At 43.5% G+C, this 13,365-nt stretch overlaps 3 protein-coding genes across 3 annotated transcripts; 2 read left to right on the top strand and 1 right to left on the bottom strand.

Moving 5' to 3' along the window:
• The first annotated feature begins 6 nt into the window (after window positions 1-6).
• On the top strand, window positions 7-5,300 carry LOC115768294. The gene is made up of 5 exons (XM_030712838.1): window positions 7-66; window positions 133-505; window positions 576-616; window positions 1,663-1,811; window positions 5,072-5,300. The coding sequence occupies exons 2-5, from the start codon at window positions 385-387 to the stop codon at window positions 5,133-5,135; spliced, it is 375 nt and encodes a 124-aa protein (XP_030568698.1). The 5' UTR covers window positions 7-66; window positions 133-384; the 3' UTR covers window positions 5,136-5,300.
• A 107-nt stretch (window positions 5,301-5,407) lies between these two features.
• LOC115768292 (EF-hand domain-containing family member C2) lies at window positions 5,408-8,381 on the top strand. The gene is made up of 4 exons (XM_030712836.1): window positions 5,408-5,556; window positions 5,631-6,178; window positions 6,235-6,505; window positions 6,561-8,381. The coding sequence occupies exons 1-4, from the start codon at window positions 5,506-5,508 to the stop codon at window positions 8,031-8,033; spliced, it is 2,343 nt and encodes a 780-aa protein (XP_030568696.1). The 5' UTR covers window positions 5,408-5,505; the 3' UTR covers window positions 8,034-8,381.
• Window positions 8,382-9,531: 1,150 nt separating this feature from the next.
• On the bottom strand, window positions 9,532-13,342 carry LOC115768328 (eukaryotic translation initiation factor 5). The gene is made up of 3 exons (XM_030712885.1): window positions 12,477-13,342; window positions 11,852-12,334; window positions 9,532-11,247 (listed from the first exon to the last, which is right to left on the bottom strand). Exons 1-3 carry the CDS (start codon window positions 12,687-12,689, stop codon window positions 10,522-10,524), a joined length of 1,422 nt encoding a protein of 473 aa, XP_030568745.1. The 5' UTR covers window positions 12,690-13,342; the 3' UTR covers window positions 9,532-10,521.
• Window positions 13,343-13,365: the final 23 nt, after the last annotated feature.

A 13,365-nucleotide genomic window follows, 5' to 3' on the forward strand; every position in this document is an offset into this window, starting at 1 on the left:
ATCTATTGACTCACGTCTGTCCCGGATTGCTGCGCGCGCTGATTAAGCTTTATGCGGCCTGTAAAAGTGAGATATATGACACAGCTGCAATCTCAAGTGCGCCTCCCTCACCTCGCCTTCCCTTTCTTTCAGATAAGAGAGATAAAAACTGAAGCAACCGAACCAGCTTCACTCACCTGGCACGATTACAACGACGCTCGCCCGCGACCAACCATTAAATACCCAAATGGCCAATTCGATTACGCTTTACTCTAACCAGTCGACAGCTACGATTCGAGCCAACGTCACGGTCTCAATTACTGAATTGACCAAATTCCCCCCGTATGCCCACTTATAGCTCCGTTCCCGCTCCCGCTCCCGCTCCCGCTCCCTTCAGCCGGGGACATGATTAAGACGCCGAGTGCCTGCCGAGCAGCGGGGCCGTGTGCTTTTGGTTCGTCTGCGTCTGCCATGTTGGCTGTCTTTTTTTTTTCAAACTCGCTCTCAATATACACTTGCCCGACAGGTATATGCACTATTATATAAATTGCATTTTAAACCAAATTGAAAATCTATTTTTGTTTCCTTTTCTTCAGGCACTCAAATTGTGAATTCTCTCGCCTGCTCTACGCCTAGGGTATGTTAGCTATATCACACAATATGTCTTATTTCATTTCAATTGATATTGATTGAAAGAAAATTTGTTTATTTTATGCACCGAGTACTCCTTAAATTAATGAATGTTATATATAAGCATTTTGTACTAAGTATTATATATGTCTATGTATGTATGCATGTGTGTGTGTGTGTTTGTATGTGTGTATGTGTATGTGTGTGTGTGTGTGTGTGTGTGTTTGTGTGTGTGTTAGTGTTTATGTATATATGTTTGCAGACCAAGCTTGTTTTCGCTGTGCTGCAAATTTAAATATAACGAATTTCTACCAAGTGCTCTCCTCCTCGATTCTCAAGAATTCAAGTAGGCCCTGCAGTTTTTCATGCTTGGCTAGTACTGTAGTATTTTTTTTTTTTTTTTTGTTTTTTTTTTGGTGTTTTTTTTTGGTGTTTTTTTTTTTTGTTTTTTTTGTTTGTATGTATGTATGTTCACATTTATATGTATGTACGTGTGCACATACATATATATGTGTGCATGTTTGTACGCTGGCAGCAGAGGAGCCGGAGGAGCACCAAGGGGGCGGAGCGGGAGGCGTGGGGGTATGTACGTATGTATGTATGTATGTACGTATGTATGTAGGTATGTAGGTATGTAGATATGTATGTAGATATGTATGTATGTATGTATGTATGTATGCATGTATGTATGTATGTATGTATGTATGCATGTTTTTATGTATGTATGTATGTATGTATGTATGTATGTGTGTATGTATGTATGTACACGTATGTATGTATGTATGTTTTTATGTATGTATGTATGTATGTATGTACACGTGTATGTATATGTACGTATGTATGTATGTACATATGTATGCGTGTATGTGCGTATGTTTGTATGAAGGTGTGTATGTAGTATGCATGCATTTATGTAGGTATCCGGGCATGAATTCTTACATGTGCGCATGCAAGCATTTTTGCATATATACAAAACAAACATGCATACATGTATATACAAACAGGCATACATACATATGCAAAGTTAAGAGTTATCTCAAAAAATCGTTGCAGCTCAATTTCCACCGAGGAATCTTGGATTCGGCGAACAGTGTGAAACACGTCTCAAATGATTTTTCGTGTAGATCGAACATTGCCAACAAGGAGGCATGGATAACAAGAGTTTTTTCCACACATGCGAGTCAAATTTCCCGAAACATAAGGTAACTACACTTAAAATTTCATATATAAACATTTATTTATATATATTTGTGTACTTATAATTTGGCATACAATACTTTGTGGAAATTCAAAGTTCCTATATGCCACTTTTTCCGTCTATACGAAACTTGATCCATATTTTATCTTGTGTATTCCTGTTAGAGGAGACACATGCAATTCGCTGCTTCTGAAATCTCTCTTGATTACATTTCGATTTAATTGTATTTATTCAAATATTCGTGTATCAAAGTTCACACAAATGTTCTCTGAGATATGATTCAACTAAACTTGAGCTCATTTCAAGCATCTCCATATCTTTAGGTAAAAGCTAAGCCGCTTCTTAAAAACCTTCAGGCTAAATGAAACATAAATAAGTGAAAGTTTATGTTTATCAAGTTGTACTTAAGGTTTTTTAATCAAGTGTGTTTTGTAATTTGCATTTTCTGCAGCTTACAAAACTTTTTCCTAACTCCTCTTAACTACTTGAAGCTTTTTATTCCCTGAACCCATTAAAATTGGGTATAAGGGTATATTGTATTTGTGCGAAACCCAAATGCATGTAACAGTCAGAAGGATGCTTCTCCGATCCCATAAACTATATATATTCTTGATCAGCATCAATAGCCGAGGCGATCTAGCCATGTCCGTCTGTCTGTCCGTATGTATGAACGCAAGGATCTCAGAACCTATAAGAGCTATAGGTCCTCCTAGTTCCTGTGCAGCTCGAGTTTGTTTCCGATAATCGATAACTTTCCCCGTTTCCAAGCAATCGATAAAAATCGCTATCGATATCCTGTTTTTGGGCAGTTTTGGTAAATAATAAGAGCTAGAGTCACCAAACTTGACATATAGCTTCTAGAATAGAATATATATATATATATATGCATTTGATGTTGGAGGAAGAGGTTGCAGGGTATCCCCTAGTCGGGTGCTCCCGACTACAACCTCTAACTTGTTTTAATTCTTCAAGAATTTGTGGTTATATTCTTAGCTCAACTGTGACCAAAACTAGTTGCAAGTCAAATACAAATAACAGAACACAGATAGACAGATACTCTTGGGTAGGGGATCTGCGGTGCGACCAGTCCGAAGTGGTAATTGCCTGGGATCGGGCGTGCGATTGATAAGGTTGATTGTGAGTAGCATAACGCTATTTATGACCACTTCAATTTGGCCAAACGTGGAGCAGAATATAGCTCAAGTGGCAACAGATATACATATATGCCTAGATGCCTATCGACTCGCCGATGTGTCATAAGAAAAGTGAAAATATTCGACGACAATCGCAAAACATGTTCGATTCTGTCTGACGTAAATTGTTTGTCCCATTATCTGATGGGAGATGATATGCGTGCCTCTCAAGACGATTGATTGAGACGATTAGAGACCCCCCCCTCCCCTTTGTAATTAGCGCGGGTTTGAATAGCACTCGAATCGGTTTGATATATGTATTTATATAGGCATTAGCATAGATCATTAGAAACGGATTTCTTAATGAAGTTAGCCAGGCATAAAAACCTAAGGTCGAAAGAAAAACAAGTAAGAAGTTCTAGTAGGGAGCTTCCGACTAGGGAATACCCTGCACCCTCTACCACCAACATCAAATGTATATATATATATATTCTATTCTAGAAGGTATATGTCAGTTTTGCTGACTCTAGCTCTTATTATTTACCAAAATTGCCAAAAAACAGGATATCGATATCGATTTCATATCGATTGCTTGGAAACGGGGAAAGTTATCGGTTATCGGAAACAAAGTCGATATGCGCGGGAACTAGGAGCACCTACATCTATTTCAGGTCTCTAGACAGGTCTCTCAGACGGACCGACATGGCTAGATCGACTCGGCTATTGATGCTGATCAAGAATATATATAGTTTATGGGATCGGAGATGCTTCCTTCCGCCTGTTACATGCATTTACATTTTGCACAAGTACAATATACCCTTTTTACCCATTTTCAATGGATACAGGGTATAAATATACTCAACAATTATTGCCCGGCGAGTTATGATCTAATCGAGATATGGCACGATATAAACAAATCTGACAGAAACGCAAACGATATGGAAATCCTATCCCCCCACCCCACTACCCCCCTTGTCATATTCTTGGAAAGTTTTATAGTGAAAAAGAAAACACAGAAATACCTAGAACTTGGGCGCATTGTGGCTGCCTGCCTGGCTAACGGTAAATAAAACACTTGTTTTAATTGCGGGCGTGTGGGCGTGGCACATGCAATCATGCATATATAGTTCTGGCTGGCGTGTTCTATAATTAGGCAGAGGGCACAACTAATTGATTTATATCAAAAGCCAGCTGAGAGCAGGAAGTGAGAGAGAGAGAGGGAGAGAGAGAAACTATCCCTCCGCTCCCGTCACACACTCCCCACCGCCGCAGAGTGTAAAATAATAGAATGATTTAACAATTAAAGCAATTCAAGAATTTAGATAAAAAATGACGGGGCAACAATAAAATGTTTACATACCTGGCATCCACATAAGGCACGGGCAAATATACGTTTTTTTGGGCAATTTCAACTGGCCGTTAAAAGACAACAAGACTGATGTGTTAACTTAAATTGTTTCTATGCCCTTTAAAGAAACCCAAAAAAAACAACAACAATTGTATTTATTTGTATAATAATTTGGAATTGTTAAACTTCCTCTAGACAATACAAATTGGTCCGTTCGCAGCAAAAGTTGCTGGCGTTTTGCGTGTCGTACAAGCTGAATGAAAACAAGAAAGTTAGTTTTGGGCGAAACGCGCACACCGACTCTCGACTACCCTAACCGCAGAACGCCGAACGTGCAGCAAATGCTGGCAATTCAAAACAAAATGTTAAGAGTACTTATCAACTGTTCGCATTTAGTTTTGTGTGTTTCACTCTAATCAATTGTTGTTGTATCGCACAAACAATATTAAATAGTTGATGGGCCAGCGGCTGTGCATTTAACAACAATAACAAAACATTTGCTGCCATAGCAATGTGAGAGAGCGAGAGAGAGAGCATGCGCTCGCTGCGTTAACAGCTGTTAGGCAGCTGTTATCGATTGGCACGTGGCGCCCTCTGCTAAGCGAGCTGGCAATAACATTTATCGAACAGCATTTGGCGCGCCAAGTGTAGAAATTCAAATAGTTGGCATGCAAATTGTGAGGCATTTCGAACGGCTGCGACCGCAGAACGCGTAGCAATTTAATGTTAAGAACTTATCAACTGATCACATTAAATTTTGTTTTTTTCACTCTAATTAAATAGTTGGCACGCCAGCGACTGTGCATTCAGCAACAATAACAAAACATCTGCTGCCATAGCAATGTGAGAGAGCGAGCGAGAGAGAGAGAGAGAGATGTCAGAAGCATGCGCTCGCTGCGTTAACATAAAAGACAGCTGTTATCAATTGGCACGTGGCGCCTCCTGTTAAGCGAGCTGGCAATAACATTTATCGAACGACAACTGTTATCGAACGGCATTTGGCGCGCCAAGTGGGCAAATTCAAATAGTAGGCGTGTAAATTGTCAGGCATTTGGAACGGATGCGAGAACATGCTCAGTATTTAGCGTGTTACACAATCAGTCGCACGAAACAAATGCTTGTCATCAAATATATATATATATATATACATATATATATATTTATATACACAACTGAAAAAGTATTGAACAGAACATACAAAATAGAAATTAATCAAGATGTTGCGCATACCAGGCATGCCCCTACTGCCGGGCACCCTCTTCCGTGAAGTAAGTACCAACCAATGCAATATCTTTATCTTTCTTCTCTTTATATCTTATCTGCTTATCCGACCAATCGATAGGTTAATAAAGTGTACTATCCGAAATCGCAAACGTTGCTCAACTTTCGTGGCATACCGATGCTCAGCGATCGCCAGCATCCGATGCCCGTGGATCCTGCCGGTGCTGTTGTCGACATTAGCTGCCCGCCGGCCGCTGCGCATGCTCTATATCCGCCCCGTTCGGGGCCACGCCTACCGCCCTGGCTGGCCTACGACAAGAAGGTGCTCAGCTTTCGCGCCTATTTCAAGCAGACACTGCAGGAAAACTTTCACGCCCCGTATATGGTGCGGCATGTGAAGATCTATTACTATCTGGAGGACGGAACGCTCGAGATACACGAACCGAAGGTCGAGAACTCGGGCATTGTGCAGGGCTGTGTGCTGCATCGACAGCGTGTGCCCAAGCCGCCGCCCTGCGAGAACGAAACGCTCTCCATAATCGATCTCAACGTGGACAAGACGGTGCTGATCTTCGATCGCAACTATCACATTGTCGACTGCGATCGCTTCACGCGCAATTTTCTCAACAAGCGCGGCATTGTGGTGCCGGATCCGGTGATGGCCGCCATGTGAGTGGAAATCCATATACATATATCAATTTTGATTAATATGAACCATTTTGCAGCGATCCGGCCGAGGCGGTGCGCAAACGTGGCCAGGTACGCGCCAGCAATCCGCCAGAGAAGCGACATCCGTTTGCCCAGTTCCTCAAGTACGATCGCCAGATACTCAAGTTCCAGGCCTATTGGGACGATCGCACCGACATGGGCGATGTGCGCAAGCTCGAGGTCTGCTACTATCTGGCGGATGACACCATCGAGGTGAAGGAGGCTCACATACGCAACTCGGGACGCGACGGACCGACCGTCTTCCTCAAGCGCGGACGCTTGCAGCGCGTAAGTAATCCCGATCACTCGATCACACTCGATCACTCCATCACTTTTCTCGCAGGAGTTCGATGGGATGCTGTTGCCGGGCCAGCAGACGCCCGTGACGCTGCTGAATGTGCTCGGCTCTGCCCGGAATGTGCGCTACTGCATCGATCCGCTCAATCTGGGCAGCAAGGAGATACTATATTATAGTCAACGCGATTTGCAAATCGGCAGCGTGCTCAACGTATACGGCCGGGCGGTGGTCATCACCGACATGGATCCGTTCACCAAGCAGTATTATCGCGATCATTACGGTATTGCTGAGTTTACGCCAATTCCGATGCCGACCCGTTCGGATGTCTGCAAGCCGTACGACAAGTCCGGACGCATGCTGCCGCCGTTCAATGGCTGGGGCAGCTACGAGGACTCTGCCGGCAATTGCATGTCCATTGTGATCAAACGGCCCAAAACGGATTTCCGGAAATTCATCAAATTCGATCGCTATGTGCTGCGCTTCGGCGCCAAGATGCTCTCCACCATACGGGAGAACTGCGAACGTATATTCGTGATCAGCTACTATATGAGCGACGATACCATGCAGGTGCAGGAGATAGCGGTGCGCAATTCCGGCTTCCTGGGCGGCGTATTCATGAAACGGACGCGCGTCCTCATGCCCGGCCAGGAGAAGTTCTCGTGCAAGCAGCCGCAGTATTATAGGCCGTGCAATTTCTTTATTGGCGGCACCATGTCCATCAAGGATTTCATATTCCATCTGGTATCCGCTGATGAGTTCACGTTGATGTACATGGAACATCATCCGGAACAGTTTCCGCATTGCAATATGGAGCTCATTCTGGAGAAGGTGCGCAAGGCGCTGGAGCCGCGCATGGCACAGTTTGTCTCTTCGTGTGTGCCCGACTGCACGGATCTGGAAAAGAAAATGGAGAAGCGCACCGTTTTCGTGTCATTCGAGAGCCTAAAGGGCGCCTTGGTTGCGCTAATGGGCAACACGATCAGCGATCATGAGATCATCTCGCTGTGCCGTCACTTTTCCGGGGAACAGGCGCCGCCGAATGCCTGCGCCCGGGACAAGGTGCGCGCCTCGGCCCATTTGGAGATCAAGCGTTCGCTGTGGAATGGCCGGGATGAGCTGATGGAGCATTTCCATCACATCAATCCGACCAATAAGCCATTCCTGCCGGAGGCCCAGGTGCGCTCCACGCTGCGCGGCTTTCGCATGCCCTTCACCCTCGAGCTGATCGATAACATATTGTCCGTGCTGAATCGCAACGATTGCGATGATATCGAGGTCTGCGACCTGATGAACTTCATCGATGTATCCTGCACCAAGGGCTGCGATATGCCGCCCATCAACTATGCCTTCGAGCTGTGCCCCAAGCTGCCCTTCCAGTACAAGGGACGCGTTGTCGACTTTGGCTGTTTACTCAAAGCCCTCAACCTGCCCCTCAATCTGCCCAGCAGCAAAGCCCAGCCGACCAATATGATCGGCGATGCCCGAATATTGCCACCCTCAGCCATAACCGATTGTTGAACCGATCTTAGATCATCGATCCGTGATCCGTGATCCTTGATCCTTGTTCTGTGATCCTCGATCCACACGCTGCTCAGTGAAGGGAGGCCGACTAATGTGTTCTCGTCTCAATTTTAAAATGTTATGCAGTTACACATTCCAGCTATAGTCGTAGTTAGATCGAAATTTCTTGTGCCACATGCATCGACTTAAGCGGACAATCTCAGACATTAGGAACTATCGTGGTGTAGCGTACGTAGAATATACACAGAGAAAACACAAGCATCAGACATTCAAATATATTTTAAAATATCGACAACAAACAAAATATGTAAAAAACAAATTAATAAAAGCGTATAGAAGTTCGAATTTAAGCATCTATCGTTGTGAACAGCCTTGGAATATATTATTCCCCTAAGGGACTCTGCACGAAATCCTGCGCCGAATTGGGCCTGAGGAGAATAGGCTTGAGTTTAAGGTAGGCTATCTTATTACTCCAAATGAGCAAAGCTTCCTCACGAATTGCTCAGCTAATCATTTTTGCTTTGTAGCTTTCAGTCAAAATACCTCGGATCCATAACGGAGCTGCGGTTTAGGCCATGCCAAGCAGGTAAACATCCTTCCTACTTGTCTCTGAAAACCTTTCCTCAATTGTGACTACAAAGTAAAAACCACTTGCTTCTTAATCCTTTAGCTACTTTTTGCATATGCCTAAGGAATAAGCATGGTACAAAGCGCTGCTCTTCATCATCTCGACATCTCTTGATGTTGGAAATCTTTGGCTAGGCAATCGGGTAAGTCCTATGCTGTACTTAGTTGGGCATAACCATTGACGATCCTTGTTTAGTGAGATAGGCATCTATTCTTTTTATTTCATAAATGTTTATTGTACATTTGTGCTACAACACAGTTGACTTAGGAGTTGCTTCAGTGCCAAGCCTGTCCCAAGATCCTAAGGCTTTAGGCCTGTTTGCATAATCCTAGCTCATTCTCTCGTTCGAAAAGCCCCAACTTACCCATAACTAATAAGACTCAGCGTAGAACTCTGCACAAGTCTACTCAAGCTTCTTTCCAGTGCCGTAAATAATTCGCTTTGCTTTTTGTACATTTTTATAAGTCTCTATTTATTAATTTCTTGAAAATAGCATATTGGGTTTTGCAATAATAATAATAATAAAAAAAAAAACAACTAGAATATTTTAATGAAATAATAGCTTATAATACGAAAAATTGTCGCATATCAAGGGCGGCAGGATGGGTGTAATCCATTTGATGTTCTCAAGAAATGCAGCTAGTCGTATTATTTTGTTGCTTCTGCTTTTGTTTAAAAGCATTTAAACATTTAAACATTTATTACTTTAACATCAGTTTATGCTTAAGAAATGTCGGAAAAAGTTTGGTTTTGCCCCAAAATGGATTTTCATTGTTTAGTTTATTATTTCGGGTATATGTATGTATATATATTTATTGAAAGCCAAATGAGTTTTACAAAAATTTTACTGAATAACTGTTTAAATTAAAATTGGTCGCATATACATATACATATATATATATAATTAGTTTTAATTGCGATTAGCTTAAGTACTGCACTTAGAATTAATTAAACATTTAAAACAGATTAAAAAAAAAAATAATCGAATTTGGTTTATCAAAAGTGAAAAATCAAAAATCATACCGTGAGATGTGCTAAACTAAAGGATATCCAGATACAAATATATAAATGAAATAGTAAAGAAAAAAAAAAAGTACACTACAATTGAAAGCCGAAGGTGATTAATTATTTATAATGTTGTTGCTCTTGTTGTTGTTGTAGCTGCTCAGTTTGTGTTTTTTTTTTGGGGGGAGGAAAATGTTAATCAGCGCCATATTATATACTATATCGAGTATGTGCATTTAATTTAAATTTAAATTTTGTGTTTATTGTTACAAATGGGTATATAGGATAATGCAAATGTGATTACAATCGAAATGTAGTGAAGTCGTGAGATTAGGCGATTCATCATCAAAGTTAAGCGGGCCCCCAAAGGTTGTTACGCTGGGCTGGACAGTTGTTGTTGTTGTTCTTGTTGTTGTTGTTGCATCGGTTCAACTCGTTACTCGTTGCTCGTCACTCGCTACTCGTTGCTCGTCACTCGCTACTCGTCACTTGTCGCTTGCAACTCGTTACTAGCTGCTCGCTACTCGTCACTCGTCGCTTGCAACTCGTTACTAGCTGTTCGTCACTCGCTACTCGTCACTCGTTACTCGCTACTTTGTCACCCACTTGTCGTTAGTCGCTACTCGTCCCTCGCTACATGTCACTCACTACGCTTTACTCGCAATTCGTCACTCGCCACTTGCCACTCGCTACTCTTGCAACTCGCTAAATGTCACTAGCTACTTGCTACTCGGTACTCGTCACTCGTCACTCGTCACTGATCTGATTTGCTTGTCCTGCCGTTCCGAACCATGCGCTTTTACAATTTTGGCTAACCCCTAATCCACAAACTGATGCTGCTGCTGCTGCTGCTTAGATCTCATCGATATCTATCTCGTCGCCATCCTCTTCATCCATGGCGTTCTTCTTGTTGACAGCGGCAACGGCGGCACTGACAGCGGCTACCTTAAGAGGTTCGACCCGAGCACGATCATCATATTCGATTTCCACATCCGAATCACCGCCAGCATTGTTGTCCTCGTCAGATGAAGAGTCCTCCTCCTCGGCATCCTTGAGCCATTGGACAAACGGTTCCACTCTCTCGTGTATTTCGGTGGCAATCTTCTTTGAAACATGACGCTTGCTCACCTTTTGGGCCCACTCGAGTATCACCTTCTCGTCGAGTATGTCCAAGTCGTAGAAGATCTTAAAGATGCCGGCCACCTTGCTCATCAGCGTGTTAGCATGCAGCTCCACGGTCTGCTCGATGCCGCCAATCAGATAGCGCTGACCCTTCGGATTGTTATGGGTGAAGCGCAGCAGTAGAATGCGATTCTTGCGCACATCGTGTATGATGTTCTCCGTGAAGAGCAGTTCGGCCAGCACCAGCGGCGCCTTGTTCACAATATCCAATCGTTCGGCCTCAATCAACAGCTCCTTGTGCGTGGGCACATCATCCAGCTGCTTATTGTCGCGCTTGTTCTTCACCAGCTCATAGAAGATGTCGATACGTTCCTTTTCTGTCTTGTCGTAGTCATCCGAAATGGTCATACCCTTGGCACCATCGGTTAGGTCTTGCAAACGTGCACGGATCGCTTCCTGTAAATGCAAGAACAAATCTTGAAATTCCAGCAAACAATTCTGTTAATGTTACTCAACATATGCAAGCCTTAACAGTAGCATGTTAACTACAACAGTCTCTCGCCAATAGAAACACACACACGGTTAAAGGCATGTTAACTTGCTGTTAACCAAAGATTATTAGATTCAAATTAGCCCCTTTGTACTGATATTCGATTATATGTACGTTAATATAGCATAATTAAGCAGCTTTAGAAACTGCAAGAATAAAAACAAATGGCAAGCTGACAAACAGCTTTTGCTAATCGATAACAGAAATGTGATACCAGCCGAGTTCAAGCTGTTATTATATCTGTTAATGCTAAAATACTTTTATGTTAAGCTGATATTGCAGCTGTTAATGCTACATAATTTTCATGTTATGTTGGTATTGCAGCTGTTAGTGCTAAAATACTGTTATGTTAAGCGCGCGTACACTGTTAGGCAACTACTTTGCGCTAACAGTAACATTCCCCACACTGTTAAGCAACTCTCTTCCTGACAGCAATGTTAACAGAATCCTTATTGTGGTTAGACTTAGGTTTATCTATGTTGTTCATTTTAGTCAAAGCCCATAGCTCACCTTGGAAACATCAACGCTCCAGCCGCCATCGTCATCATCCTCGGTAATGCTCTTCTCTGGTATGGCGGCGCTGATCTCGGCCTCGGTTTGGCTGGCATGATTGGTGCCATTGCCGCCATCGGATTCGCCGCCAGAATTGTTGGCCATTGAGTTGTTGGACATGGAACCATCGGAATTTTCGTTCTTCTGCTTCTGGACACGCTTGGAACGCTTGCCCTCGGTCAGGGAGGAGCCCTGTGCGGCCGGATTTAATGATGGTGGATTCTTCACAATGTACGTGTTGACTTTATGATTGACCTTGAGCAGACCATGAAAGCCGCAGGCCTTGCACGATTGCGAGATGGTCTGATTCTTGGCCGAGACGGTCAAATTGGTCTCCGGATTATCGCATTCCGGACACAGCACAAATTTGCGTATGAAGCCATCGAGCAGATCCTGCAGCTTGTTAACATCATGCGATCCATTCACAATGAAACGTTCGTTCTGCGTTTCAAAACGAAAACAAATATAAATATCAAATAGTAAATGGGAAGGTGAAAGCTAACGAAGCTGTACAGAGCGTAAGAGAGAGAAACGAGAATTCCACGCGCAAGCGTGGAAAATGAATGAAACGATTTTGTCATACCTTATGATCGAACTGCGTTTGGGCGCCCAGTTCACAGCCAAAGTACTTGGTCGGATAGGTGGCCGGGCGGCCGATGGCGCGGGCCACTTCGGCCATGTTGACCAGGACCGTTTTGATGCCGTTGCCCTTGCCCTCGACCTTGGCCTGTAGACGCGGCATCTTGTAGCGATAGAAGATGTCCGTTACGCTGCGGTTCACATTGACGGTCGCCATTTTGCAGCTGTACAGTGCCTGTTCCGGTTCCGTAGATGCTTATTGCCTGATTTGATTTGATTTGATTTGTGATGTTGTTGCTTCTATGTTTTCCTCCTCCAGTTGGATGTGTGTGTGTGTGTGTGTGTGTGTGCTGGCGGCGTTTGGGAGAGGTTTCAGTGTGGATGGTGGTTGGTGGGGATGGGGGCTACTCTTTCAGCGATCCGGGAGTGAATGGATCGTTCGATTAATTCCAATTGTCTATGGTGTTTTGTGCGGCTGGCAGCGCCAATTTGTTGACTTTAGCGGCTAACTTGCAGTTGCTTTGCGCCTCGTTTCCGTTCATTAAATTTGCTTTTGGCTCAACCTGCTCTCTTCTTTTGGATCGCTTTGATCTCTGTCTCTCTCTCTCTCTCTCTCTCTCTCTCTCTCTCTCACTCGCTCTCTCTCTCTCTCTCTCTCTCTCTCTCTCTGTGAAGCGGGGGCGAGGTTCTTGTAGAGAATCAGCTAGTTGTTGTGGTTATTCTTGCCGTTGGCTGTTGCCGCCAATTCCGTTTCCGTTTCCGTTTCGGATTTCCACTGCAAATTCACTTCCACTGGGCATCGACTCGTGCATCCAAAACGTGGACGTGGGCAACACAGTTAACAGTTTCTTCTGTGTGTGTGTGTGTGTGCTTTGTTTATGTTTTGGGAACCT

Source organism: Drosophila novamexicana, unplaced genomic scaffold (genome assembly GCF_003285875.2).
Source record: "Drosophila novamexicana strain 15010-1031.04,08,12 unplaced genomic scaffold, DnovRS2.1 tig00001752-arrow-arrow-pilon, whole genome shotgun sequence".
Classification (NCBI taxonomy): domain Eukaryota; kingdom Metazoa; phylum Arthropoda; class Insecta; order Diptera; family Drosophilidae; genus Drosophila; species Drosophila novamexicana.

What these genes read in the sequence shown, in the direction of transcription:
- LOC115768294 (XM_030712838.1), top strand. Translation starts at nt 385, where the DNA reads ATGATTAAGACGCCGAGTGCCTGCCGAGCAGCGGGGCCGTGTGCTTTT. An exon ending in AATATACACTTGCCCGACAG is followed by an intron (nt 506 to 575) that starts GTATATGCACTA and finishes CCTTTTCTTCAG; the next exon opens with GCACTCAAATTGTGAATTCT. An exon ending in CAAATTTCCCGAAACATAAG is followed by an intron (nt 1,812 to 5,071) that starts GTAACTACACTT and finishes CTAATTAAATAG; the next exon opens with TTGGCACGCCAGCGACTGTG.
- LOC115768328 (XM_030712885.1), bottom strand. Translation starts at nt 12,689, where the DNA reads ATGGCGACCGTCAATGTGAACCGCAGCGTAACGGACATCTTCTATCGC. An exon ending in AAACGCAGTTCGATCATAAG is followed by an intron (nt 12,335 to 12,476) that starts GTATGACAAAAT and finishes TTTGAAACGCAG; the next exon opens with AACGAACGTTTCATTGTGAA. An exon ending in GGAGCGTTGATGTTTCCAAG is followed by an intron (nt 11,248 to 11,851) that starts GTGAGCTATGGG and finishes TTGCATTTACAG; the next exon opens with GAAGCGATCCGTGCACGTTT.
- LOC115768292 (XM_030712836.1), top strand. Translation starts at nt 5,506, where the DNA reads ATGTTGCGCATACCAGGCATGCCCCTACTGCCGGGCACCCTCTTCCGT. An exon ending in CGGGCACCCTCTTCCGTGAA is followed by an intron (nt 5,557 to 5,630) that starts GTAAGTACCAAC and finishes ACCAATCGATAG; the next exon opens with GTTAATAAAGTGTACTATCC. An exon ending in GATCCGGTGATGGCCGCCAT is followed by an intron (nt 6,179 to 6,234) that starts GTGAGTGGAAAT and finishes ACCATTTTGCAG; the next exon opens with CGATCCGGCCGAGGCGGTGC.